Raw genomic sequence first — 26,857 nt, forward strand, 5'->3', positions numbered from 1 at the left:
TGTGTGGGATAATCTAACTTGGATGCTGAAGTCAACAGCAGCTGCTATGGATATGGCATTAGAGTGTAAAAATCCAAGACACCATTGTTCGCCTACAAAAGCAGAAAAGTCACAAGATGAACCCTTAAGACTTACGCTGCACTATCTACCAAGCTGTTTAAAACACTAGAGGTTTTTTTTTTTTTAAGCATTTTCATATTTATTATGCTTTCAATTCCCTCAACAATCCTGTGAGTAAATGTCAGTTTCATTTTGTGAGTGAGGAAGGTGGCTCAAAATCCATGCTTAAGATAAGCCAGCTGATAAGAGACAGAACCAGGAGTGGCTTGTGGGATGCTGATGCCTGGTATAGAATCCCTTCTGTGATACCATAACTGTCTCATTAAAGGACTTCATTTGCTTAGCACATAGTAGGTGTTGAACAAACGGTAAATATATGAACAGATTAATAGTGACATGTTAGATAATCGCTAGGAAGAGAGTGAAGCACTTGGGGAGTTACAAGAAAAGACTACTAATTGGAGGAAGATGAAAAGTTGTCACTGCTATTAGCAACTGATGATTTTGGTATCATGAAATCGAGGTAGAGGTTTTAAAAACTGTTGTAAGCAGATGCAGCTCATATTTCCTAAATAAAGAGAATACAAAAAAGCAGTGTTTCTTCTTTGAGAAGAATACAGTTAACTCCCTAGCAGTAACATCATGGAAGCTGTTTTATTAAGGGAAAAAACCCCCACAAAACACATAGGGATAGACCTATGTTAAGTGCTACCTGACTTATGCCTGCAAACTCCACAATTAAAACTGCAGGCTTGAATCTTTGCTTTAATCATCAGCTAGAATTTTAGGTCATTTTGAAAGTGTAAAAAGGGATTGTGTGGCAATCAATTCCTTTTATTTGTTCTTTCTTTTGTCTTTGTCACTTACGTAGAAATAGAAAACAAATTATAGCTACCCTGTAGCTCTCACAAGTCAGAATAATTTAGTTTCAATAGACTTGGTGATACTGTTTAAACCTTGAAAGTTAATAAACATGGATTTGTAGAATTAAAAATATTGAACTATTGGAGTGCTACCAACTCACAAAATTAAAGTTTTATAACCCAAAGTCGAAGACTGTATTCCACAGTTTAAATATTTCATATCTGACATTTTCCAACTTGACAATGTGAAGTCTGATTTTGATTTTTCAATCCAATATGAGTTTGGGAGTTTAATTCAAAAATCAAGATAAAACCATTTTGGAGGCTACCTTCTCTTTCTGTTGTTCCTTCTTACTATGCAGTATATCTATTTTTTTTTTCTAGTTTGGGAAACAAACTTTTCTAGTTAATGGTGTTGTACATATATCAGACAATTCTCTGACTAGGAATTAACCAGTGGACACGTGTTGCTAACGGGTAAGAACCTTGAAAATCTGAGTATCTAATTTGGTTAGTATATGACCAGATTTAATTACCTATTCAAAGAAAGTGCTTTAAAAAAAATTACCGTGAGCTACTACAGAAGCTCCCTAAAGTCAGGTCATGCGGTTTTGAGAGGTTTTCCCCAAAGAACCTCCAGGTACCAGAAGTGGCTTTTCATGTTGTCTGGTTCTTCCATTAGTTGTATGGCCAGGTGAAGCTTGGAGGTGGGAGGGTTCTTGCTACTTTAACACAGCAGCCAGAAACTTTTTTTCTTTGCAAGGCCTTTGGAATCTGTTAAAGGTCTTGTGTACATCACAAAGAGACTTCTTCGGGAAAACGAAGACACAGAGAAATCAATGATCTGGAAAGGCAATGTGACACTTAAAGGGCTTGCTCACTTAGATGGTCTTGCTCTTTGAGAGTGTCTGATGGAAGTTTGTATTTTGACTGTAAGGAAATTGGATAAAGCAATATGGCTTAATGTTTAAGCTGGATATAGACAGAGGTGAAGATCTCCATGTAAACACTGGTACCATTTTGTGAAGGCTTTGGATGTGACCAAGGACTGCTCACGTGTATTAGCCATGTGGATGGCATGTGGATGGCACGGAGGGCAGGTCTGCCTCTGATGAGGACACTGGCTCCTATGAACCATCCCATCTGCTCTCCCCATCCTCCGCTGTTGCCGTGAGCATGACCGCAAGAGCCCCACTAACTGTTGAATTTTACCAGGAGAGGAAACATTAAACTCAACTTCTCTCCTAAATTCCTTTCACCAAATTTAAAACTTTTTTTTTGTGGGGAGGGAGGGAACTTTTGTGACCATGGTTTAATGAAGACTGATAGAACACTAACTCCAAGTCAGCAAGGCTCTCCTTAGATCCATTTTGTTGTCAAATTCACTTTCTGAGTAAATGGAAAGACTAACACCTATCATTTCTTAGATAATGTTTTAATATCCTGCATTGAATAAAACTTTTTTAAACCAGGTTTCAGTGGTGGCACAGAATCCCACAAGGGGCGAGGGGGTTGCAGATGGCTGCCTCACTCCAAATGTTCAAGCTTGACTGACCCATTTCATCAGCACTGTCAGAGCCTCGCACTGATACATGTTGACAACATTTAATCTTAAAAAATTGAAAGAAATGAATTAATATGCAAATTTCATCAGCTTTGTAATAAAAATGTCCTTGAAAAAAAACAGTGAACATGACCCCCGAGGAATTGTGTGAATTATCCCAGCTCAATTCTTTAAGTTAGTCAGAGGTACGCAGGTCCGCAAGGAAATCAGTGCACATTTGACTTGGAAATAATTATGATGAAGAACAAAACACAAGCAGGTTGAATAAATGTAACAACTTGGGAAAAAGTCTTAGTCCTGTTTGTTATTCACTTTGAATTAACAGGATTAGGTTTGGTTTTTGAAAATAAAGGAGCTCCACCATGTAATTTTAACACCTACGTAATGTGCAAACAATGTATTTTTCTAACTATCAATTTTAGTGCATGTTAAAAATCACATCTGACAAAATCAGGTCTTTTTTGGTGTGGGGGGAGGGACATAAGAGAGTGCAGCCTTCTGGTAAAAGAGAGGACTGTAAGGAACTCTTGTATTTAGACCCTGGTTTATATGAGATTTCGGAGTTTGACAGAAATGTATGGTCAACTTGCTTCTAATATAAATAAGATTAACTGATTTTTGCTGATAAAGAAAAGACCAGTTATTTCACTGAGCTTACCAAATTGATGGGATCACATAAACAGTCTCTAGATGTGAGTTTGACTTACAATAATCTCCATGTGGGCACATGGAAACTCCCCATTAAACCAGAATCAATACAGGAACACAGTCATCTAGGTAGGCATGCACCTATAGCTCTCTGCCTTTGGGTCTAGATTCAACTCTAGGAAGTGGTAACGGGGGTAGGTCGTAACAATTGAATACTTCTGTGCAGAAGTTCAGGTTTTAAATGTCCTCAAAGGAGAGATGAATGTAAAAAGGAGCATCAACTAGTAAACAAACAAAAACCAAAAAACTGATACCAGTAACAGCTTACCAGAAGTCAAAATGAATGAATGAATAGCTCCAGGACAGATTTCATTTCTTTTCCCTGGCAAACTCTCATTCATTTAAATAGATGTGTAAATATTAAGAGAAGGCGTGGTTTTCACTTCAGCCCTCTGCACCTTGGCAGCCATAGGCTGAAACTATCTCCCCCTCATTTCCACACAATGAGTCCTCCAAGCACTGGGATCTGAAAGGAATTCAACTTGCCATCAGTTCAATCCTTATTCTGGGCACTGCTGATTTTGCCATGGTGAAGTCTATACAAGTTAAATCAAAGCTCTTTTAAAGAAATCTGTGTACTTTAATACTTGTTTAAAAAAAAACAAAAATCACACCCCAAACTGACAGTCTCACGTAAGGATCCCAAATAAGGGTTGTTAAGAAGCTGAAAAACTGCACACAGTCTTTGAGAGGTTATTGAAATCCTGTAACTTTCCTTATTTCACATATCCTTGAAAGACCCAGGCACTATAATACAGACTTTGCCCAACCAAATTAATCTCGTCTGTAAGCTTTTGTGTTTCTCAACAAAAGGCTTTTAAGTTTCTCCTTTCTTTCTTAATCTACCATCGGTAAAATCCTACTTTTATAGTGCCCTTTGCACCTGCTTGCATAAAATGAATAACCCAACAGTTTAATTATGTATCATTCTATCGGTTGGGAAGTGATATAAAGTTGCAGATAGAAAAAAGAATAAAAACCTCTTTTGGTATCCAAAATTAATATATGTCAAGCTCAGGGAAAATCATCTTTTTGAAACATTTTTCTAAAATAGATGTTCTTTTATCATCTGGCACATCAAGACCCATTGGAGGGAGGCAATAAAAAAAAAAGAGGCATTTGGTTAACATGCTAGAGAACAGTACTTTCTTTTCCACCTTACTTCAGGCTGTTCTTGAAAGATCTGAACAGTTGTATAATAATGAAAAATGGGCAATACTTGTGGGGCATTGCCTGTGCTCACATACCTCCGCCCACGCATTCATCATTCTGCAGGTATTGTCAGGGAAAGTTTAATTGCATAAACACTCTGTAACTGTCCTGTCATATTTCTTGTCAGTCTGGATTCCCTCTCTGGGCTCACTATCTCACAAAACTATAATTGAATTGCTACCAAATCACGAGAGGTTCCCCCCCCCAAATAAAATCTTTATGAATAGAATTTGTTTCCTATCAGAAGATTTGACAAATTGTGGCAGAGGAAGGGCCTTGGTGATAATTTTTGAGTTTATTCTCAATCTGGCTATTTGTTGGATGCTCTTATCTATTTTTAAAAAATTTTAAAGCCCCGGTCGGGAGATGGAGCGGGGGTGCCTCCAACAACCCTAAGGGGCTCTCTCTGTGGTAATAACTGTGCAGAACCCAAGGAAGCCAGTGGAAAAACAAGGTTATCGTTGCCCTGCTGTAAAAGGGTGCCGCTGGTAAACTCAGGACATTCAAATTAATTGCGAATTAAATTGGGAATCTGTCAAAGCTAAGATTTCACCAAACTATGTGAATTCACAGTTATGAGGTATTAAGTACTCCATTTAATCGAGTGTTTATTCCATTAAACTTGCACTTTGTTTCTCCTTGCACCAAACCTTTCGGTGATCATTACTCATGTACAAGCTCTGAGCAGCCAGATTCTTTGACACAGAGTTTTAGGACCATAAGCAAATGAAAATTAATCAAAGGCATGACATGCAATTTACTAAATATGTGATCATGAAAGTTTAATGCATTTGCAATATTGTCAACGTATTAATAGTTTCCCAAAACAAAGAGAATGTATCTGATGTGGAATGAGGATCCTCTCTCTTGTCTAGTCTTTGTTCCATTTTATACTCTTGTAAACCATTTCACAACGTGAACTCTCTGCAAAGACGCGAAAACCCGCTGTTCTCCTTTGTAATTCCACTGGTGGTATGGGCATGAAATATGGCTCTTGGTGAATAACTCTTAAATGAGAGTTCACTCAGATTGACAACTGTCTGATTGTTTATGTTTTTTAAATGTGCTTATCAAAACCATGTAGGATTGATGGGTATTTTTAGATGAAGTTATGTTTTTGCAACAGACTTAATTTAGGACTAAGGGTAAGGCTTAGGATAAATGAGTGCATTAGATGATTAAAGAACATTTGTCTTGTGGGACATTTAAGTCATTTATTTATGACACTTAAAAACAAGCTAGGAAAGAAAGCGTCAAGGGTTTAACGAATCAGTTTTATACAAATGGTAAACTAAAACTAATGACTTTTTTAATGGGAACTCCAAGATATGCCAGTTACTAAATATCCAGAGGCAGAATCAAATGTGCACTGGAGTAAACAGGAAGAAAAAATATTGGACTTTAAAAAATGTCTAAATGCTATGTATATGGATGTATGTATACCCATGTGTACCTTTTTCCAAAAGTTTTTGTTTTTAATTGTAATTGTTCCTTTATTTGAGGAACTAGGTCTTCTGCCTCTTCTTTATTCTGAAAATATTCTTTTATTTTAAATAGCTGAAGAAGATTTTCTGATGGTATAGGAATTTGGACTGCCATACTGCTCTGTACTGGATATGATAAAATACCTTGTCAGGGGCAACTGGATGGCTCAGGGGACTGGTAATGGGATATATAGAGCCTTTCACCCATAGGTCATTGGCTTGAATTTTGTCCAGGTTGGCAGTGACTAAAAGTCATTAACATCTCATAACTGCTTGGTGGCCTATGTGAAATGAGTTTCTTAATTTATTTATTTAAGTCCATATATAGGACCTCTGGCTAGGCCATCTGGGCATCTCTCATGCTTTCACAGGAGCATTCCCCCAGATCTACACTCATTTCCGCTCTCGAGATTAGTGATGAACTGAAGCCCTCCTACACAAAATAAATTGATTCATTTAAAGTTCAGACAAACAGGTGGGTACTTCCACCCCATTCTCCAGCACAGATCTGAGGGTGTATGAAGGCTGATTTGGTAGCAAAAGGAGCCGTACATTGTAGAGATCGAATATCCCATTTGGTGTCACTTAGCCTTTTGTGAAGCAGAACCCCTGCCGCGGCCGTGTCGCAATGACCCAGCTTGATAAAAGGGCAAGATATCAGTCAAGCTCATCATATATGCTATGTACCAGCTAAATCTTTGGGTTATAAGTGGAACATGTTTTAGTGGGCCAGGCTGGTAGTTGCAAACCCTTGGAGAGCAATGTTGAGGTCCAGTCTAAGATGGGCTTTGGCAGTTTCCATGCTGGCCTTAGGAAAGGGGAAGTCAGCAGGCCTATCTCGGTGCACAAAGTCCAAAGTGGGATGGACCTCTGAGAACAAAATTACGCACCTCTGTCATGCTTTAAAAAACTGAGTATACAAAAAAAAGTGAATGTGCAAAACACAATCTGTTCATTAGAGAGGCTGGAGGAAGGTAAATTATATATTTCCAAGAGTCTTTCCCCTTAAATGGAGTCTTTCCAGAAGGACTCCATTTCAGGTGTTTTTTTGGAAGCATACCTTTGGGTACCGTGATCCATGTAGAATCTGGGCTCTTTAAGAGAGGGAACGGGAACATGGTAACAATGAAGCCCAAATTCAAGCCTTGCAGGTTGGTGCAGGAGTCAACTGTGTCACCTCAGTCCTGGCCAGACTTTCCATAAGGAATAACTTTGGTAATAAGAGAATGCTTGGCTCAACAAAATGAATAATAATGACAACACTCACTGAACACTTACCTCGTGCCTGCTATTGTTCTAAGCATTTTAAATATGCTAACGACCCCATAAGGAACGTTAATGTTAATTCATATAACGTTAAAACCGACAGGTGATTATTCCTACGTTATTCTCCAAACTTGTACTAGAGGGGCCAACATTTTACAGTGGGAAACTGAGGCACATATAAGTTAATTAACCTGATCCAGGTCAAATTTCTTACAAGTGACAGAGACAGGAGGACCCTGTGCACTTTTCTATATTTGCAGCTGCTACAGAAATAGTATAAAGAGAAGAATATCCTGCAGTTTGGGTTAGGGCTGTCATCTTCATATGTTGTCAATTCTCAGTTATTTGAGTAACCTGCAAGTTAACTGGACAGTAGGTTTTTAAAATCTACAATATGGGTAGTGCAGCTACTACAAATCAGAGAAAACAACCTAGGGACTGATTACCACCACCGCACCGTGTCTCCTGTCCCGCCACCCTAACATGCTTGCTCTTGTTTCCACACCAATGGTAACTGGCTAAGGTTCAGAGGGGAGCAGGGAAGAGAACTCTGGGCATAACTGTACCCTCACACCAAAATCTGTTGGTGTATTGCTCTGGTGAGTGGGAACCCAGAGACTTGGGCTTTTGCTCAGCTTATTAAATGAAGGATAGGGAAGACGGGGTGACAGAGGAATAAGACCCGCCAATCAAAGCCCAGGGCTGCTCTAAAACCGAGACACTGGGAGCTGGCAGGTCTTGTCTCACAACTTTTCAGTTAATTGCTAGATTCATCTAAGAGCTCCCCTTTAGGGAAAGCTTGAAGGGTACCCTGAAGACTGAGGAGAGCCATTTGGGAGAGGGACCAGAGGAAATGGATAGTTGAACCTCTGAGCTGAGAAGCCAGACTGTGATCCTGCCTGCAAGGGATGCCCTGAAGAGACTGGTGTGGATGGGAGGAGTGGCTTCCGGGGATCAGAAACAAGATCGAGGGCATCATGATGTGTTTCTGAGGTGTCTGTAGGAGTTTCTCTCTAAAAAAATGTTTTCCATAGTCGAATAAGTGATGAAAGGCTAGTTCAAACCAAAGAAATAGACTTATTGATCACACACATTTCAAATCTTCACTAAGTTAACGTTCATTGTTAATCGTCAATGAGAAGACGTGCAATGAAGCTTTTTTCCTCTGCTCTTTTACCAGGGGTTGTGAGGAGCATCTCATAGGGTAGTTACGATAAAGAACGCATTTTGGAAGTACTGGCTTAGGATCTGTGTCAGCTCTGCATTTTAAAAACAGAGACAGCCCAACTGGTCCCTTACAACCTGATGTAAAGATTTACCTCTTGGTTATGGAGTGGAGACCTGAATCTTTCAACTGAATTTTTTCAACTGAAATCCTTTTGGTCAGGTGGTTTATGTGAATATATGTTCTGTGAGAACAAGGACTTTTTTAGTAACTATCATATCTCAGGCTCTAGGATTGAGCTTGTTCAATGGACATGCAATAAATACTGATGGGATGATTGAGGAAATGAGTGAATGTTTCCCATACTTAGATGATTGCACTTTTGTTATTTTTACACTTTTATATTACTGCTGTGAAATGGAAAGTATTGCTCTAAATACTGGTTACATTTTAAATTCATTTTAATATTATTAATTCAATCAATTTCTATTTCATTTTGACTAGCAGTAATTTGGGGAGGGAGTTAACAGATAATTTTAATACTCTTGCTACGTCAACCAAGAGATGGAGGACACAGGAAAGTACAGAGTTTTAATTTTTTATGTCACCAATTTCACCTTATGCTTTACTCATGGTTTTATTTGGAGAGGACACCCCCTGACAAGTGAGAGGCACTGAGCAGCAGACTTCTTTTTTACCAAAGGCACATGATATATTTTCATAAACTATAAAAAGAACAGCTTTGAACCCTAAGGAAATTTGCATCTTAATATGTGATGATAAATAGCATGTGTAATTTTTTAATTTTTGAACATTTTCAGATTTTATTACCAATTGATACAAAAAATGGGAGTTGACAGATGGTGTCATTAATCCTAATCATGTGAAAGCTTGAGACTTGTATAATTTCTAGAGTATTAACCATTAGCTCCTGGCTAAAGACTGACCACAAGGTATATTTCTACCTTTTTCTATCTTCTATCTTAGTTTCAAATTGTCACTTCTTTCTTTGCAATAATTCTTCTCAAGGTCTACTCACTCACTTCTGGATTAAAGAAATGGACCCTTGGATGGTTTCCTTCACTTTAAGTCTGCTCTATTCAACACATTCTTCTTATTCTTGCAAAAATAAAGGCTCAGGGAATAAGTCCAGTAAATGTAAGTTACCAGTCGACAGGAATCAGCATAACATCAGGAAAACTAACAGTCAGAGCTGCCTAGGAAGGATGGAGAGTGTCCCCAGCTGCTTCGTTTCAAAGCCTAGGCTATCCAGCTGCTAACTGTGTGTCTTTTCCAAATTAATTTTCTTCTCAGTTCTTTCATCTGTAAAATGGGAAAAATAATGGTACCCTCTTCATAGTACCTTGAGGCAGTGCATATTATGGGCTGAGCAGAGTGCTTGATACTTGGCCACCATTCAATGAATAGTAGTAGCTATGCTGTGCAGGGATTCTGAAGGCGTAGGTATTGTATAACATGACCCTCAAGGGAGGAGCCTTCCAGATTCAAAGTTTATTTTTGTATTTCTAAGTTTTGAAATAATATTTTCACTGGGTCACTGTTCTGCTGGATGAGTTATACTCAGAATGTATAACGCCCATCGCAGATTCTTTTCCCTGGTATACTGGCTGCTCCGAGCTCTGGCTCCTAGAAAAGCATGCATCTTTGCCTCCAGGAGGAAGACAGGGCTCCTTCCAGCCTCCTAAATGCAATATCCTTACTCTCACTTTGTTCCTTGAGATGAGGCTCCTGGAAGATCATCTCTACCTCTTTGCTTTTGGGTTGGTTTTCATGAAGGTCTGCCCTCCTTATTAAAGCCACCCACAGTCATTTAGCTTCTCCCTGATTTCTTACACCACCTGCCAATTTTATGTCTGAATTGAGGATAGCAGCAGGGTCATCTTTCTTTCTTCTTTTGTTGTTGACTGTGTTTACATCTTCTACTGACAATGATCAGTTACCTAAGGGCACATGTCACGTCTTCTACCACTTGTGTTCTCTGTAAGCACCTAGTAAAGTACTCAAATCACATGGCCTGAGTTCAAATGCCAGGGCCACAGTCTACTCTGGTGTAGGGTAGCCATTTACCTTCTCTAATTTCGGTTTAGGGACATTTTAAGAAATAAATTTCTTAAAACATGCCTACTCATGTAGTGGGAATATGTAGGTAAACATTATACAAGCTATTAATATCATCATTAACATTATTAGAATATTTGCAACAAGTTTTACCTTGAGTAGAAGGTAAAAGAGTCAGTTTAATTTTTCAAAGCCAGCGGTTCCTGAATTTTAGTTAGTGAAATCAGCACAGTATAAGTGGAAGGGAGGCAGTTTGGATGCACTTTCCCTTCAGAACACTCCTACAGAGCCAGAAAGATCAGTAGATAGGAATTATAGCAGGCTTTAAAACAGGCTAATTAAACAAACAAACAAAGAAGGAAAAAGCCCTTATTAGTCTGCATCATGGAGAAGGCAATGGCACCCCACTCCAGTACTCCTGCCTGGAAAAGCCCATGGATGGAGGAGCCTGGTAGGCTGCAGTCCATGGGGTCGCGAAGAGTCGGACACGACTGAGCGACTTCACTTTCACTTTTCACTTTCATGCATTGGAGAAGGAACTGGCATCCCACTCCAGTGTTCTTGCCTGGAGAATCCCAGGGACGGCGGAGCCTGGTGGGCTGCCGTCTATGGGGCCACACAGAGTCAGACACGACTGAAGTGACTTAGCAGCAGCAGCAGCAGTCTGCATCAAAGTTCCTGAGAGTCAGGGTCTGTATACGTCTGGGCACATCAAAGCACCTTGCTCCCGAGGAAGCATTGTTTCTGGGCTGTTAATTTCAGGGTTAAGTTTAAAACCCAAATAGTTCTGAAAAGACCTCCAACAGCACTAGCTTATAATACAGCGCTACCCTATCACACACCACCTTGCTCTGATTGTCATCATCACCCTCCTGCATTGTGTTAATGATCTGTTCTCTTCATATGATGGTCAGCTCCTGGAAGGCAGGGAACTTCAGTGCTTCGTCTAATGTCTGACCCATGACAGTGAACGGTTATTGAATAGTCTACACAATCCCGATTAGCAGGTGGGCCTGGGTCTTGAATTCACTCGAGCGAATAACAACTAGAGAAAACACCCAAGCTCTTCCTCTCTCGGGCTGGATTTGTTAACTAATGGATGAGTTGATGTTTCCCATAGGTCCCAGGAAACCATGACTGTTTCATGAGAAGGTACCTTGAGGAGGCTATACTGACTTTCAATGGACCCCATTGGTCTTCTTGCTCTTTTCCATCTCCTGCTTGCCTTGGGAGACTGGTACTGAAAGGAAGATGCTGCATAGATCCTGGCCCTTCATTGTCTAAGGCAGAGCAGAGACCAAACACAGAGACAATTTTGGCTATGCTCCTGGTTAAGGAGACATGTAGCTAAGGTGAACCAAAAGATGCAGGGCTGAGGTTTGCCCATAATTGATTCGGATGCTATGGTTCATTGTGGCATAAGGAGTTTCAATGTAGGGATGAAGGAAGAGGAAAGGATTAGATGGATGTATTTAATTCTCAGTTAGAGACTATATTTGAAAACAAATGATGTTTTAGCCCAATGATGTATGTGCATAAGAGGATTGTTAGGTTACTCCCTGGACTTTGGAAGCCGCTTGGCGAAAAATCCCTCTAGTTCTATACCTATTAGGGTCCTATCTCCTTTTTCCTTCTCATTCCTAGGCTTCTCACTTATGCAACCCTAATGCTATACCCTTTCCTCTCATTTGGGCTGCTAAACTAAACTATGTGGTTTGGAGCAAGCCATTTAGAATTTCCATCACTTTCCTCCATCTATAAAATAAGGATAACACACTGACCTGCTCAGAGGGATTAGGGTGTGAATTAACACCTGTAATTAGTGGTTTCTGTGTTCTGCATACACCAAGCAGGATATGAATGCCAGCCATTGTCACTGTGGCCTGAATAGGCTTTGCTTCTAAAACTGTCCTTGGGAATAACTACTTGGCAAAGAGCTGACAACTGGAAGTTGCAAACTTTACACAGAAGCAATATTTCCAGTATTTTCCTCAAGCAATCATGAGTAAATTGCTCACTAGGGGTGGAAATGGTTTCCAGCCAGTTCTGCCTCTTCTGATCTGTGCACCCTGCAAAGCTCAGTCAATGCCAGGTAACTGATCCTTCCTAAGTCTGCTGTTTGGTGCAGATGAAGAATTCAGAATGGTATCATTTGGACAGGGGTGAAATTTCTGTGCAATTGTATGTATTAAAAGCAAATAACTTGTGCTTTGTTCAAGGCAAGAGTTATAGAAATAGAATCTTTAATTTGTTAATATCCAATGACAAAGACAGCCACAATTTTTTTTAAGGGGGAAGAAAGATCATCCATTAACAACTTGTCTTGGCTTTCATTTTAGAAACTCTGAAATGTACCCCTTATCACCATAGGGAAAGGAAAGTCAAAATTATGACTTTGCAAGCTATATAAAACAACTGCTAAAAATAACGGGTTTAAAAAATTGATTTTCTGAATCTTCAATAGAGGGTTTAGGAAAAAGCGGTACATAGAGGCCGAGTGAATCTATTGTGTATTTTGATAAGAGGCCTATGCGACTATTATTGAACAAACCATTTGCTACCCTGTAAATACCATTATATTAATTTAGATAAAAGTTGTGCTTTTTTGAGTTGCTACCACTGTGATCTAAATTTTGGAAGAGAACGTTAGTTTCAGGATGGCATACACAACTAGCCTAACATCCAGCATCTCTTCTAGAAACAAAAGGGAGGCTGGCCTCCTGTAGTTCTGTGAGTCACCAACACGCACTTTTCACAGGTTGGAGTGTCAAGACCCCAAGGATGCCCTGTGCTGCATCTGTGGATTCTGGGAGCTGGCCTGGAAGGGATGCTGGGCCAGCATACTCTGGTGGGAAGGAGGGAATTTCCCTTATTTTCTTTAGCTCCCTTAGGCAATATCCTAGAAGTACATATATGGTTGCTTTGCAAATATTCTCATCATACACAGACAAGTACACAGAAGTGGGAGCAAACACAAATTAAGGTTGTAAGTGTTCCTAGGCCTTGCATACCAGAAGCACTGGAGAAATGTATTCTCTTCTGTGGCAGTTGTTTATCTGGGGATAGAAGAGACATCTGAGAAGAGCCTACTTCCTGCAGGAAAAGATAGTACTACATCTTTTCTTGAGGCAAAACAGCTTTCTTGAGGCAAAAGAAGAATTCTGAGTTTGGCAGGGCAGTCCCTGTAACAGTACTGGCTTTTTATTTTTTTGGAGAGTATGCATCATCTTCATTCAGGAATGGCAAAAGATAGTTTCTATGTCATTTCAAAATAAGGATGGCATTGCTAAGGAAAATGCATCATTTTGCCCACATAATTTTTGGATAAAAGCTGAGTTTATCAGTACAGGATGATTGCTTTGGTTTATGGAACAAATTCCTTTCTGTTAGACTGCTTTCTGACTATTAGATTTGACACAAACATGTGCACACGGGTATTAACAGGAGTCAGGCCAGTTCGGAGGTAATCATGAACTTGTCTTGATCTTTGCTACAGCTACAGTAGGGATGCATTTCATATTCAATGCATCAGAGATAACCGTAGTACATTATCTGGTGGATTTATCTTTGCTTATATTGTATGAATATGGAAAGGCATTAAATGTGTGTTTACAGTTTGATAAACATTCAACATAAATTATACATTTTAATTTCATTTATTAGTTGGGGACTATGGAAAGCAGGGATTTAATTGCATACAAACTGCCATTCAGATTGAAGGATTAGCAGTTTCCTGAAAAAGGTAGACTAATTGTAAGGACAGAATTCATTTCTGTCTCAAGTGAGTCCTTGCCTGGTTTGTAGTTGGAGCTTTAGAAAGGCGAAAGGAGAGGACAGCTCATCCTCACGACTACATAGTTCGCATTTTACACTTCCTGCAGATCCAACATTGTCATCATGAATAAATCTAGTGCTAATAAACTTCCTATCATTTGACAACTTGAATATTGTAGTTACCACACAAATTATCAAGCTCTATTTATGTCTAAAAGAATTTGGCCTAATCTTTTAGCATTAGCATGCAGAGTGGTCTCCATGATATTATCTTACCATATAATGACTCCAAAAATCTCACAGAGATGAATGGTGATAACATAATTCCAGAAAGTTGCCACTCTATATGTAGAAATATATTGGCAATAAAAACCAGTCACTGTGTGCCTTTCCCCAGTAGGGGATCTCTCACTTTTCTTTGATTTTTAAAGGCTTCAGATCAATAACTGGAGTGACATTATTAACAGCTCCCTCAGCACCTTGGCCAGCGCTAATATTAAATCCATTACACTTTCTGTTTGACATTTGCAGTACAGCAGAAAGTGCTGTAGATACAGTCCCACTGTCTGGGGACTGAGGTTGGATGTGGGGTTAGTTAGATGGTTTCCCTTGCCTGACTTCTAAATTCAGTTCATTGATAGGAAACTTAAAACAATACCAAAAAAAAAAAAAAAAGAGAACCATCCCCTCTCAACCCAACACTATACTAGATGGAAAACATAAAACTATACTTATATCTCGTATCTACATAGCTTTGGAAATAAAATATTGATCTGATCCTCAGATATATTTTTTACTTTCTTTATTGTTATTCCTAATCATTTGTTCTTTTAACTATATCATGTATTGTGAAAATTGTCTAATGAATGCAGAGGAATTGAGTTCCTGCAGATATGGGAGCTGATCGAATTTACCATAGTGCAGGGGCATATGTAGAAAATACAGATTATTTCTATTCAGGTAGGTATGCAACTGCTTCCATTTTGTTTGCCTTTAAAATACTCAGGACGTCGTAGAGTAGGTGTAACAGCATAAAGATCATTACTGCTAACCATCATTATCTTAACCTCCTGTAATAGTCTAGATGTGCTGAAACTATAGACAGAACACAGTAAACTTGCCTGCAGACAAGTGATGGTTAACCATGTTGCTGTAGTTAGTCTCACTTTTCACTGAGAGTACTGTCTCATACATTTTGCTAACTTGTCTAAACTCGGGTACAGTATTGATTTCTCCCTCCGTGAGCTTGCACCCATTCAATGGGCAGCGAAATCTCTGGTCCTGGCTGAATTCCCTCCCAAGCATGACCCAGGTATGTTACTCCTGACAGTGGTCCTACGGCTAGGAGTTGGTTGTTAGCTAGAAGGAAACAAACCACTGGAGACAGAATGGAAATTCTATGTTAAAGTGAGGAACATGACAGGGAAAGTGGCCTGTGAGGTTAAGTGAGAGAAAGCAGGCTATAGAGGCATGTACGTTATAGTTTTATTTTACTCAGAGAAAAATCCCACTACATAACTATATATGTCTACATATTTACAGCAACAAAATCTAGAAGGATATCCAGCATACAAGAACAGTGGTTATTTTGGGGTAGGGGTAGGTAGGTCTTTATTCTTTGTTGTCTGCATTCTCGGAATTTTTTCACAATGGGCATGAATTTTATAACTGGAAAAATATCAAGCTATTTTAATAAGAAAAAGGGAGGAGTAAAACACAACAACTTGATGGCCCGACCTAAGGAATAGACACTCTTTGCTTTCCAAACAGGGAGATTTTTCAAGTACCTCCAGATTTCTTGAAAGAGCTGCTTTTCTGTTTATTAAGCATATAAAATATGTGACGCTGAAATTTATTTTTGTTTAAAAAAGAATAAGGTTCATAATGCCAAGATTATAGCTAATTGTTAAGAGTGATGAAAAGATACAAGCAGAACTACAAAAGCAAACCGAACCATCCAAACCGCATGTTACAGAGGTTCTTCCCAGGCCCCCACCACCCCGAACCCCACAGGAGCAGAGGAAAGGCTGTGGACAGGACAGAGCAAGCCCTTTAGGAATGCTTGGATGAAGCTTTAAAGAGGCACTCTAGAACTTTTTAAAGTAGGCACTTGCTTATTTCTCTTCTGCCTGCCTTAAAATTTCTCTAAAAGAAATACCTCATTAAACTATTAATGAATGTGCATACATATAAAATATTTATTTGGGTTTGCTGTCCCATCAACAGATTTTTTTCCCCTCATTATCTTGAGACTACTTCGAGACAAGACAATCACAGGACTGGCAGTTCAAAGAAACAGAATTCCTATTATGGCACAGGATCACTGCCTCTTAGGCTGGTTTAGTCACTTATTTCCTTTTTATTATAATGCCAAATGTTATTTAGATTTCAGTCACTTAGTAATGCTACACTGAACACATCAGGGCTCCTGAAAAATTCCATACCTACTAGTCCCTTCATTTTCATAATCACCACATATTGATATCCGTTTTCCAACCAAATTACACTACTATTTAAGCAAGAATCAGTGTTTTATCAGAGTTGAAAAGATTATGTGTAGTGAATAACAGTTTTCAAAAATGTTCTTTGGTGTTATTAAGAATTAGAAAATCTTGTTAAAATTCTTTCAGCTTTTAAGAAACATAAGCAGCTTTGGGATGTAGTGCCTGACATGGACTTTTAAAGTAATTCCCCTGGAGCAATGATCTGTGCTAGTGAAGATATTTAGTTAAAGGTAGCGTCCTACACTGCCTTTCAGTATTTGAGCAGTCTATCTAATTGCCTTTTTAAGCCAAAGATTGCAAATAACCAACACTAGAGAATTTTAAAGCAAAGCCAGTTTAACATTCTTTAATGGTGAGAAATACACTCTTCAGCAAGGAAGAGACAGTTCTTATGCGATTGTTGCTAACAAGCCCAAGTTGTTAAGGAATGTGCAAAGCAGGGTTTTCCATTATATCAGGGTGGCTGGGGGTGGGGAGGGGAAGAAACCTGGGTAAATTTTCAGTCACACTTTAAGGATAAATGACAGAGTCACTTTAAAGGAGTTAGTTATTTTTCTGATAGCCAGAATTAAAGGATGCTAAGTGAGACTGAAGCACATTCCAGTGCTTCAGCAGGCATGGGGTTTATCAGAGTTTTCATATTTAATCTTAAACTGGTTTGATTTGACTCTAGTTTTGGATATCCTAGTAGAATTGGTTTATAGGCTGTGGGTTTTTTTTTTTTTTTCCCCCTTCTCTTTTAAGGGACAAGTCACCCTTAACATGTGTTTAGGGAAGACATCAAGTTCAATATGAATCAACAGTGGGATCTGGCTGCCAATAGGACCTACTTCAACCCTGGACTGAATAACAGGAGTAGAGTAGCCTAAACTGAGAAAGGGGACAGTCCCTCTGCTTTGTAGTGGTCACAATACACCTAGAGGCTGCACTCAGCTCTCAGAACCCTGTTTTTAGAGGGCCACCAACTAATGGAAGCACAGCCAGGTGAGGATGGCTAGGGTGGTGAGGGTCTTAGCAACATGCCATTAAATAATGCTTGTGGAATGAGGGCAGTTTGACTTGAAAAGGAGTAGGAAGGAGGGAGGAAGAATTTGGTGAACCTGACTTCATATATTTAAGAGGCTGTGAAGGGGAGGAAGATGTCAATCTGAAATGTCCCAGAGGGCAGACCTGGGATGGGTGGGGGGCAGAGTAGGAGAGTTGCAGCAAAGTAGGTTGGCTCCATTTTAGGAATAATTTTCTATCAGAGCTGCTCACCAATGGAGTGGGAAGGAAGCCTTGTATGTTCCATAGATTCCTGTTAGGAATGAGTTTCAGCAGAGATTAGAAGAGCATCTGTTGGTTTTGCTGGAAAGGATGGTTGCATAAGTTGGAGGTTGGATTAAAGGACCGTTGAAGACTCTTGTTAACTTGAGGCTTTGTGATTCAGGGAAACGAAGCCCACTTTTTGAAGGTCTTTGTTCATATCAAGGTTTATAAACTTGATTTCTTACATACTGAGTGTTTTAAGAGTCATGATCAACCCTGGTTTCACAGTGCAACTCCAGAATGGAGTAGAAAACTATTTTCATGTACTGCTTCTCAAATATAGCCAGATATGAACATCCTAATGACTAAAACACAGGCCCAGTGATGTCACTGACGTTGTCTAAACAGTGAAGTCAGTGAACTATGGTACAAGAGTATATGACTCCCCTGACCTCTGGAACAAAATTATTTTTATCTTTAAATGGTAAAGAGTAGTCTTAAATACTCTTTTCTCATGGATAGGACTCACTGGAGAAGGAATGATCCTCCCTCAAAAGCTAGAAGATAATGTCCTAGAAGCTTCAGTTAACTTAAATGGGGAAACACACATTGATTCTAGAAGGAATTAAAATATTTCCCAAAGAGGTAAACATATATTTTTCCTTCTGTATGAGCAAACATGCTGTGATTATTTCTAAGCAGATCAAATTATTTTCTTGGAAGTGTGTAGAGTTATTTTAAGGTTAATCCAAAGGTAGGTTTTTTTTTCTTTTTTCCCTTTTCTCTTTCACAAAATGCTTTTGTTTTGTGAATCTGTTTTAAAACAACATATCAAGTAAAGTACAAACATCTTTAGAGGGCAAAAATAATTTCCCAAGTAAGCAAATAAAACTTTGCACTTCAAATCAGGCCTTGATTCATTAAAAATCTTAAACTTCTCATGAGAAAAATTAACATTTAAACCACTGCTGCTTGGCCAAGCACTCCACCACACAAGAATATGAAATATCTCCTCTAAAAAAGTACAAAAAGGACAAAACCACAAATGTGGAACTTCAATTAATTTAAAGCCCCAATCAGCAAAGAATAAATCCTTCGCAGATCTAATTACCAGCGCTCTCGGAAGACCCAGGCCGACCAGCCAATCTTCCCCGTGTTTGAACAGCTTGATGAACTAGGGGACTGATGGATATCAAGTCATTTTGTTTAATTTATAAATGGATTTTCCCCTAATACTTAAATTATCATCAGTACAACACAATGAAAATGGGAACATTCTGAATGCAAAGTCTATAAGAGTCCTGGAAGGAATCCCAATGAGGAATGTCACCTCTGTTCATTCCGCTATACAATTGATCTAATTAAATACTGAGGGTGGAAAGGCAGTTTAAAATGTAGCCATTTCTGTTTTCTTTTTAGCCTTAATTTATCTGTTCACATCTTTCAAGTACCTTCTGATGCTTAAAAAAAAAGAAAAAGAAACTGAGATTTCTGCAAGCCCCTAATACCTTTAATTCTCCACAAGCTAATATTCAAAAGTCTTTGCCATCGATTTTGCTGAATAATAAATAAATGCATTACATTTAGCCATGGTAACAATGAAAGGCAGAGGGCTTTCCAAATCTGAACCTTTTCCCTCCATTAATTTGAAAGAGAATCTAAAGGAACTGGTACCTTCTGTGCGTTTTGTTCACCTGAAATTAGATCTCTGGATTATACTTATTAAAATGTCTTCTTATTTTCAAATCTCTTCCTTACTTAATTACCGCCCAGGACAGAAAGCTGCATGGAATTATTAAATACCATTAGACCTATTTGTAGTCTCTTCACACTGGCAACTTGAGTGCAATCATTGGCAAAGGTCCTGCCCACCAACCCACATGTTGGGATTGCAAGTCCCACCTGGCTCAGGGGTCTCAGACTGGGAGGAGGAAGATGCTGAGCTGGCTCCATCTTCAGCGGTGCCCTGTGAGAGGAGACCCCGCCCAGGCGGGAGCTTCATGCCCAGCTGCTCTGCCATCTCCACGTGGTCCCCGGGGTGGACATAGTCAAAGACGCTGCTGCCTGTCAGCTCCACCTAGAGGGGAAGGGGAAGAGTGGAGAAGAAAGTTGGCACAGGCTTTTCATTTTCAAATCCAGCCCCCACTGCGATTCAGTTTCTGAGCAGGAAAGGAAATCTATGAAGCCTCCAGAAACAATTCTTGTCCTGAGTCTTTACCCTCACATGCTGAAAGATTCTTGAAATTGAAAGTTTTTTTTTTTTACCCCCACACATATTTATTTAGCATGTTTAGCCTAGTTTTTTCTCATACACTGTTGTTTGCATAAAGCCAAAACATTCTGTGAAATGAGGCTGAGTCTGCCTGAGTTCAGCTGTTTTACTCACGCACCACCAAATACTTGCATGTTTGGTGTCAACCGGATGATTGACTGAATTCCCCTGTTTTCTTATTGAAAAGTTTGAGCTTTGTATAGAAACAGCCAGAGATAGCTAAAGAGGATTTTCCTTAAAATACACAGAGTTCCAGGATGAGTATTTATACACATCTGCTTATTTCTATGTTAATTTAAATGGAAGAAGTGCTGCTTACAAATATATGCAAAGGCCTAATGTTTTCATTAAATATTACTCATTAGCTCTGTAATCATATGGAGAATTTTCCATGCAAAAGAGGTCAGCTGGGGCCTGAAGCAGCCATTTTTTTTTTCTGCTGGTATCAGCGTGTTTTGCCTTCAATCTAATAAAATACATGGTACAAACCTCCTTGAGGGCTTTAAAGAAAAAGTTTTATTTTGTATACTCTTTGTAGGAGGCTGACACGAAAGGTAGAGAATGAATACCAAAGATTGGAAGAGGGCCAGCCTGCAACGGAAGCACACTGCCTACTGCAGCGCTGTCTGGGGCATGCGCTGTCTGAGGGGGCAGAAGTTGCTGGTAAGGACTGGCCTTACCTCTGTACTCTGCTGATGCTATCACTCTTACTTCTTTCCAAGAATAGCAATAATGGTCCTAAAATAATGTAGTTGGGTTATAGGTACTGTGACAGCGAGAGATGTGTTAGCAGCAGAACAAGAAAAAGCTCTTTCCCGGGTCACTAATGGCTTTCCCATTCCGCTGGGGTTTAATGGTCTCAGGCCAGCTACGATGCACCACAGAAACTGCTAGAAGTTCAGACTGTCGCTAGTTTCTTGGTGGATGTTTACCTAGACTGCTTCCTACCTCACGCGCCTCTCCTGGATCATTTGCAGCATCCTTCCAAATCCCCCCTGAGCGCCTGCCCTCTTTTTCCTGCCAAAAAGGAAGACTGTGCTGGTGGTGGGCATATTGTCACAGAGAGCGGAATGCTCAGAGCAATTACTATCCCCAGAACTCCAAGCCCCGATAAAATGATCACATCGAACTCCCGGACACCATCTGATTAAAATCTTAACAGTCGACACATCTTCAACATCTATCAATTAACAGAAGTAGAGCCAGAAAAATGGGAGGCTAAATTCAGTTTGGTTAATAGCTATTCCTGAAACAGGCGCGCATAACTTTTACCGAAAATGAGGTACTTTCTCTTTGCTATTAAATTACACTCTCCTGTATTACCCGACTCCTGACTCTATCATTTTACAATAACGATTCCCTCCATTTTGATATTGTTACAGAGCATAAATCAGGATTCATAAGTGAGCGGTTCCTACCCTCTGGGAGGGAGGGATTACATGGAAATAATCCCTTTAATGTGCGCCTTGCCTCTAAGCATTTCACACAGCAATAAATGGGTAAACTGACTTTGAGCAATTAAGAAATTAAATGAAACTAATAAAATGTGTGCTTTAATATTTCTTGATGGTGATTTTGTTTGGGGATTAGCGAGTTCGAGGAAGTTGCTCTCATTTTGCATGGAGTCCAATTGCAGCACTTTAATAACTATTTCTGTCACTTTTCTCAAACTCTGATTCCTTCTTTAATACCGCAGTGTGCCTGTTGGCATAGACCAGATTGTGATAAGATGACAACACAGGTGGGAGATGTAATAGATTTTTTTTTTAGGGGTGCTGGGTCTTGAATATTCATGGAGCCAGTCATATGGTGAGGAAGTACAGCCCGCTGTCTCCACAGCCTCGTTTACTTAGACGTGCAGTTGCTTTCTTTCCACAAAATGATGTCCCAAGCATAGCACATCCAGAGCCAGACTGAGTCACAATGGGTAGTGTTCCATTATGATACAGGGAAGACTCTCCTTCAGTCTCTTGAGGACTGTGACAGGGTCACATTCTCAGTGCCAGTCCCTCCATCCTATATTATGCTTTGGGGTATCTTGGTAGAGAAGTCTGACCCTGTCATAGTCTTCATGAATGTACAGTGATAAAGGCCACACAGTGTAGGGGAAAGCATAAAATAGCTGGAGTTATAAACTGACTTGGAGATCAGAATCTTTTCCTCCTCTGCTGTGTGACCTCAGACAACTCACTTAACCTCTCTGAGCTTCAGTTTACTATTCTGCAAGTGGCAGTCTTGCTGCTCTGCAGGACTCTGGGGAGCGGGAGTGCCACTCATATTGTATTCCACACGGATGGCACCCCCTGGAGTGCTGCACTGTGGAATCATGCAATGCAGTGGCCTGAGCTCTGGGATGGAAACAAGACTTACTTTACCTGCTTCACAGCCTAAATGTCGAAAATCCGATGAAACCACACAGAGGAAATTGCCCTGTGAGAGAAATAAGCACTACCAAATGCCGGCTCTTGTCGCTGCTGTTTGGTGGATAAGAATGGATGGCAGGCACGGTGATGAGGAATTTTTTAGGGTTTGTGTGGTTGCTTTGGAACATCTCTATTCAGCAGGGGGTACAGAGCAATGTGCTCTGAGCCTCGACTATAGCAACAACAATGTTAGCAACTACCTACCACTACATGCGTGTACCTTTCATCCTTTCTTTGACTAATTCTCTTAACAATCTGCTAAACTGGTATGATGATTCCTATTTTACAGAAGAAGAATTTGAATATACAAAAGGCCAGGCATTGGTTAAAGGCGGCTTGACTCAACCTATCACTTCTCTGGTAGCACCTCTGCAGTCAGAGTGGCTGAGCAGGGACAACTGAGCTCCTCTATCCTGTAGCCTTTTGTTTAGGAGAGAACACTGGGTGCCATGGAGGGAGGAGGCTGAGAGCAAGCAGACTGGCAATCCCCTGGGTAAGGATGCTTTGCCATCGGACTCTTGGGCCAAAAGAAGGCACGAAAGCAGGTGTACTAAACTGAAGTAGACATGGGGGTAGACAGAAGTCTACTTATATATAGGCCTTGAGTCATCATTATCATCACATTTGTCTATCACTTTCAACATTTCTCATAGTGTTTTCACTTCACTTAGTTCGATTTTAGGGCTGGAAGAGACCTGAAAGACATCTAAATCTACTGACACCTTCCTTATTTAATAGGGGAAAACTTCACAGTTTTGAGAAGTTGAAATGCTTATTCAAGTTTACCCAAGTGTTTAGTGGGCAGGCTATATAAACCCTTACTGGCTCACTCTTTTTTTATTTTATTTTTTTAACTAAACCCTTGTGTGACTTGTTTCTCTCTCTCATGAAGACTGCCTTGGTTTAGATGGACTTGGAACTCACCTACCACTACATTATGTGCCTCAAAATAGACTGCAGAAACTAAGACTAGGAATTTTTCACTTGATGAGCAGATGTTACTTCATTGTGTGCTTGAAGCAGAAAAAAATATACAGGGCTTCTATATTACTATAGTTAGGTACTCCGGATTTCCAATTACCAACTCTTCAAAATTTTTGCCCACTGACAACTGGGACTAGGGTCTTCTACATAGCAGGTCAATCACAAACGTTTGCAGAATGAATAAAAGATGGATAGTTAGGCTTTAAAAATTTGCTATATTTGTGCTTGATTTGGACAAGTTTAGGTTGGTTCCTTTTATTATTTCCGGTATTATTATTATAACATTTTCTAATCTAAAGTGAATTACAATATAGCATCCTAATATACTCTTTCCCTCCAAATTTTTGTCATACAAATTGAGACCTATAACTTTTTCTATAGAGGCCAATTGAGTTTAACTAAAGATAGGATGTTTTTTCTTTACATTAAAAAAAAGTTTATTGGAGGATAATTGCTTTACAATGTTGTGTTGGTTTCTGCTGTACAACAATGTGAATCAGACATAACTACATGTATATCTCCTCTCCCTCTTGAGTGTCCCTCCAACTCCCTCCAGCACACCCCCTCTAGGTCATTACAGAGCGCCATGCTGGGTTCCCTGTGTTTTATAGTAGCTTCCCACTAGCTATCTATTGTACATATAGTAGCATGGATATGGGGCTTCCCTGGTGGCTCAGTGGTAAGGAATCTGCCTGCAGTGCAGGAGACATGGGTTTGATCCCTGGGTTGGGAAGATCCCCTGGAGGAGGGCATGGCAATCCACTCCAGTTTTCTTGCCTGGGGAATCCCATAGACAGAGGAGCCTGGAGGGCTACAGTCCATGGGGTTGCAAAGAGTCGGACACGACTGAAATGACTTAGCGTGCAGTGTATATGTCAATGCTACTTGCTCTATTCATCCCACCCTCTCCTTCCCCAGCTGTGTCCACGAATTCATTTCCTACGTCTGTGTCTCCATTCCTTCTCTATAGATAGGCTCATCAGTACCGTTTTTCTAGATTCCATATATGTGCTTTAATATACTATATTTGTTTTTCTCTTTCTGACTTATGACGATAGGATTTTATAAGTGCTGAGAAAGAGCAGTTTTCAAGGAACTTTGAAAGATAATAAGGTCATCTTTTATAATTTTTTCCCCTGTCTGTGACAGAACTGTGGTTAGTTGGTTAGTTCATTTGTTCATTATCTGAATTTTCACAAAGTTTCATAAAAATTATTTCTTGATTATCCCTTCAAATCACCAATAGTAGAAATTGAGAAATTCCACTTTAAACTGGTTATTGGTCCTATCTTTGATTTATATTCTGACCTACATAATGGAAAGGTATAGCATTTTCTCCCTAATACTGTGTTCTGGTTGGTGCAAATGTGAGAACCTCTTCATTTTATAGTAAATTCAGTCATTTTATATGGTAATATAAAAAAAATGAGCAAACATGTTCTATTTATTAAATTTAAGGAACAGATCTATGCAAAATGGAATTGTTGCCCTAGCACAAGAAGAAAATTTGCTCACTTGGTCCACCTTTATTCTAGCTGAGTGACTCTAAAATAAAAATTCCTCTCCCTGTTCACTTAGTGTGTTAGAAGACAGCTGAAATTATATACGGGGCTGGAGATAGGTGATGAGTAATAAGCAGTCATATCCAGAAACAGCATTTTGTTGCAACTCCTTTCTCTCTGCCTTTCCCCACTCAAAGCTACCAAAGTTCCTCCAGGATAAGCCATAGCCACTAGCGCCATCACACACAAGGGTTTAATCAAGCTAAACCACCTAGCCTTCCTCAAATTTATTTCACATTCTGTTAACTTGCATGCAATTTGCACACTAGACACAGTTGATTTGGTACCTCTGAAGTTTCCTGGGGAAAAAAAAATGTAAATATATTATACAGTGGTTTGTGTTGACTTTTCCAGGTCGGGTCATTGTCCCCCTGCTGGTGGATAGGATAGGGGACTAATTTGTCTTTTCCTACATCAAGCGAGCATGTCAATAGCCTTTGCCTGGCCCCCTGGGGTGAGCAAATACTTTTTAACTACAGCGATGTACCATCAGTGAATTCATAGCTCCTTTGATTGAAAGGGCTTCCACAAATGAGGAGCAGGCAGCAATACTGCTAGTCGTCTTCATATTGGAATAATTTAAGAGGATGGGTACTTTGATAAAGCAAGATGATAAAACCAATTTCTTTCTTTCAATATATTTCAGTCTTAGGAATAATACAAAGTTCATTTTTAGCATGTAAAAAAGGTCATCAAATCTGCCATTTAAGGTGGAATTTCTTAGACCATTTGGAAGATGCTGCTTTTTTTGGATAGATTTCTTGAGGTCATTAAGATTACTGAGGGGACTCAGGGGTACTACTGGTTAAGCCCTTTATCAGGGGTCCTTTTGCAACCAGGCCTGTTTCCACAGAGGACGCCTGCTGTATTTGGACAGAAGGTCAGGCCTAAGAGAGGACTGTGTTAGTGGCAAGTGGTTTGGAAACCTAACTGCCAGGAGACTCTGAGATCATGGTTAGAAAATCCTGACCCAGGACAAAACGGGAATTCTATCTCGCCTCAGCAAATTAGGATTTGTAGGGCTTTTTTTTTGGGGGGGGGGGTGTCACATTTATATTATTGAGAGATAATAAAATGATAAAAGAATAAAATATAATAAGATGTGATAGCTTGATTAGCATAGGTTTTCTTAGGATTTACTGGTATCTTAATGCCATCTTCATAACTTCTTACGTGTTGCAGAAACTCTACTGAATATTTATGAACTGTTTTGACAGAAACTTGATGTTCTTTACAGCTCTGTCTCATTCTATGTATTTGCTGACTTATCTGAAGAAAAACACATAAAAGCATTGGGTCTGTTACAGAAATACGTGTATAAATTAGTAGAACAAGAAGAAAGAAAGATTCTATATCAGAACGACGAGGTAGAATGAAAAATCCTTCCAATGTCATCAAATAAGAAATGAATCCACTCTCTGCTCACAGATATGTTAACAGAGTCTTCCCTCAGAAGAATCTGAGCTAAAAGATACCATACCATGTGTTTATTTTATCTTCAGAAATAAACATTTCAACTCCTGTGGGACTCAGGCCAAGTTTTTTTCTTTTTTTTCTATTTTTCTATATTGTATTTTCTATAACCCTTTGGAGTGCCTGACCTGAGAATTTGCAACCACAGTATCCAAAGAGAATACTGGACAGCCAGTTCTGAACTTTGATTAACAAGTGTCAGAAGATACTTTGAGT

At 39.5% G+C, this 26,857-nt stretch overlaps 1 protein-coding gene across 5 annotated transcripts in view; it reads right to left on the reverse strand.

Moving 5' to 3' along the window:
- NPAS3 (neuronal PAS domain protein 3) overlaps positions 1-26,857 on the reverse strand; it is a 925,755-nt gene that overhangs the window by 111,519 nt on the left and 787,379 nt on the right. For all 5 annotated transcript variants that reach the window (XM_081547992.1, XM_081547994.1, XM_081547996.1 and 2 more), the window contains one exon: positions 19,830-20,004. In XM_081547992.1, coding sequence (XP_081404118.1) covers positions 19,830-20,004 — 175 coding nt within the window. The remainder of the gene's footprint in view (positions 1-19,829; positions 20,005-26,857) is intronic.

The sequence above is a fragment of the Giraffa tippelskirchi genome, chromosome 12 (assembly GCF_054371585.1).
Source record: "Giraffa tippelskirchi isolate mGirTip1 chromosome 12, T2T-mGirTip1v1.2.pri, whole genome shotgun sequence".
Taxonomy (NCBI): Eukaryota; Metazoa; Chordata; class Mammalia; order Artiodactyla; family Giraffidae; genus Giraffa; species Giraffa tippelskirchi.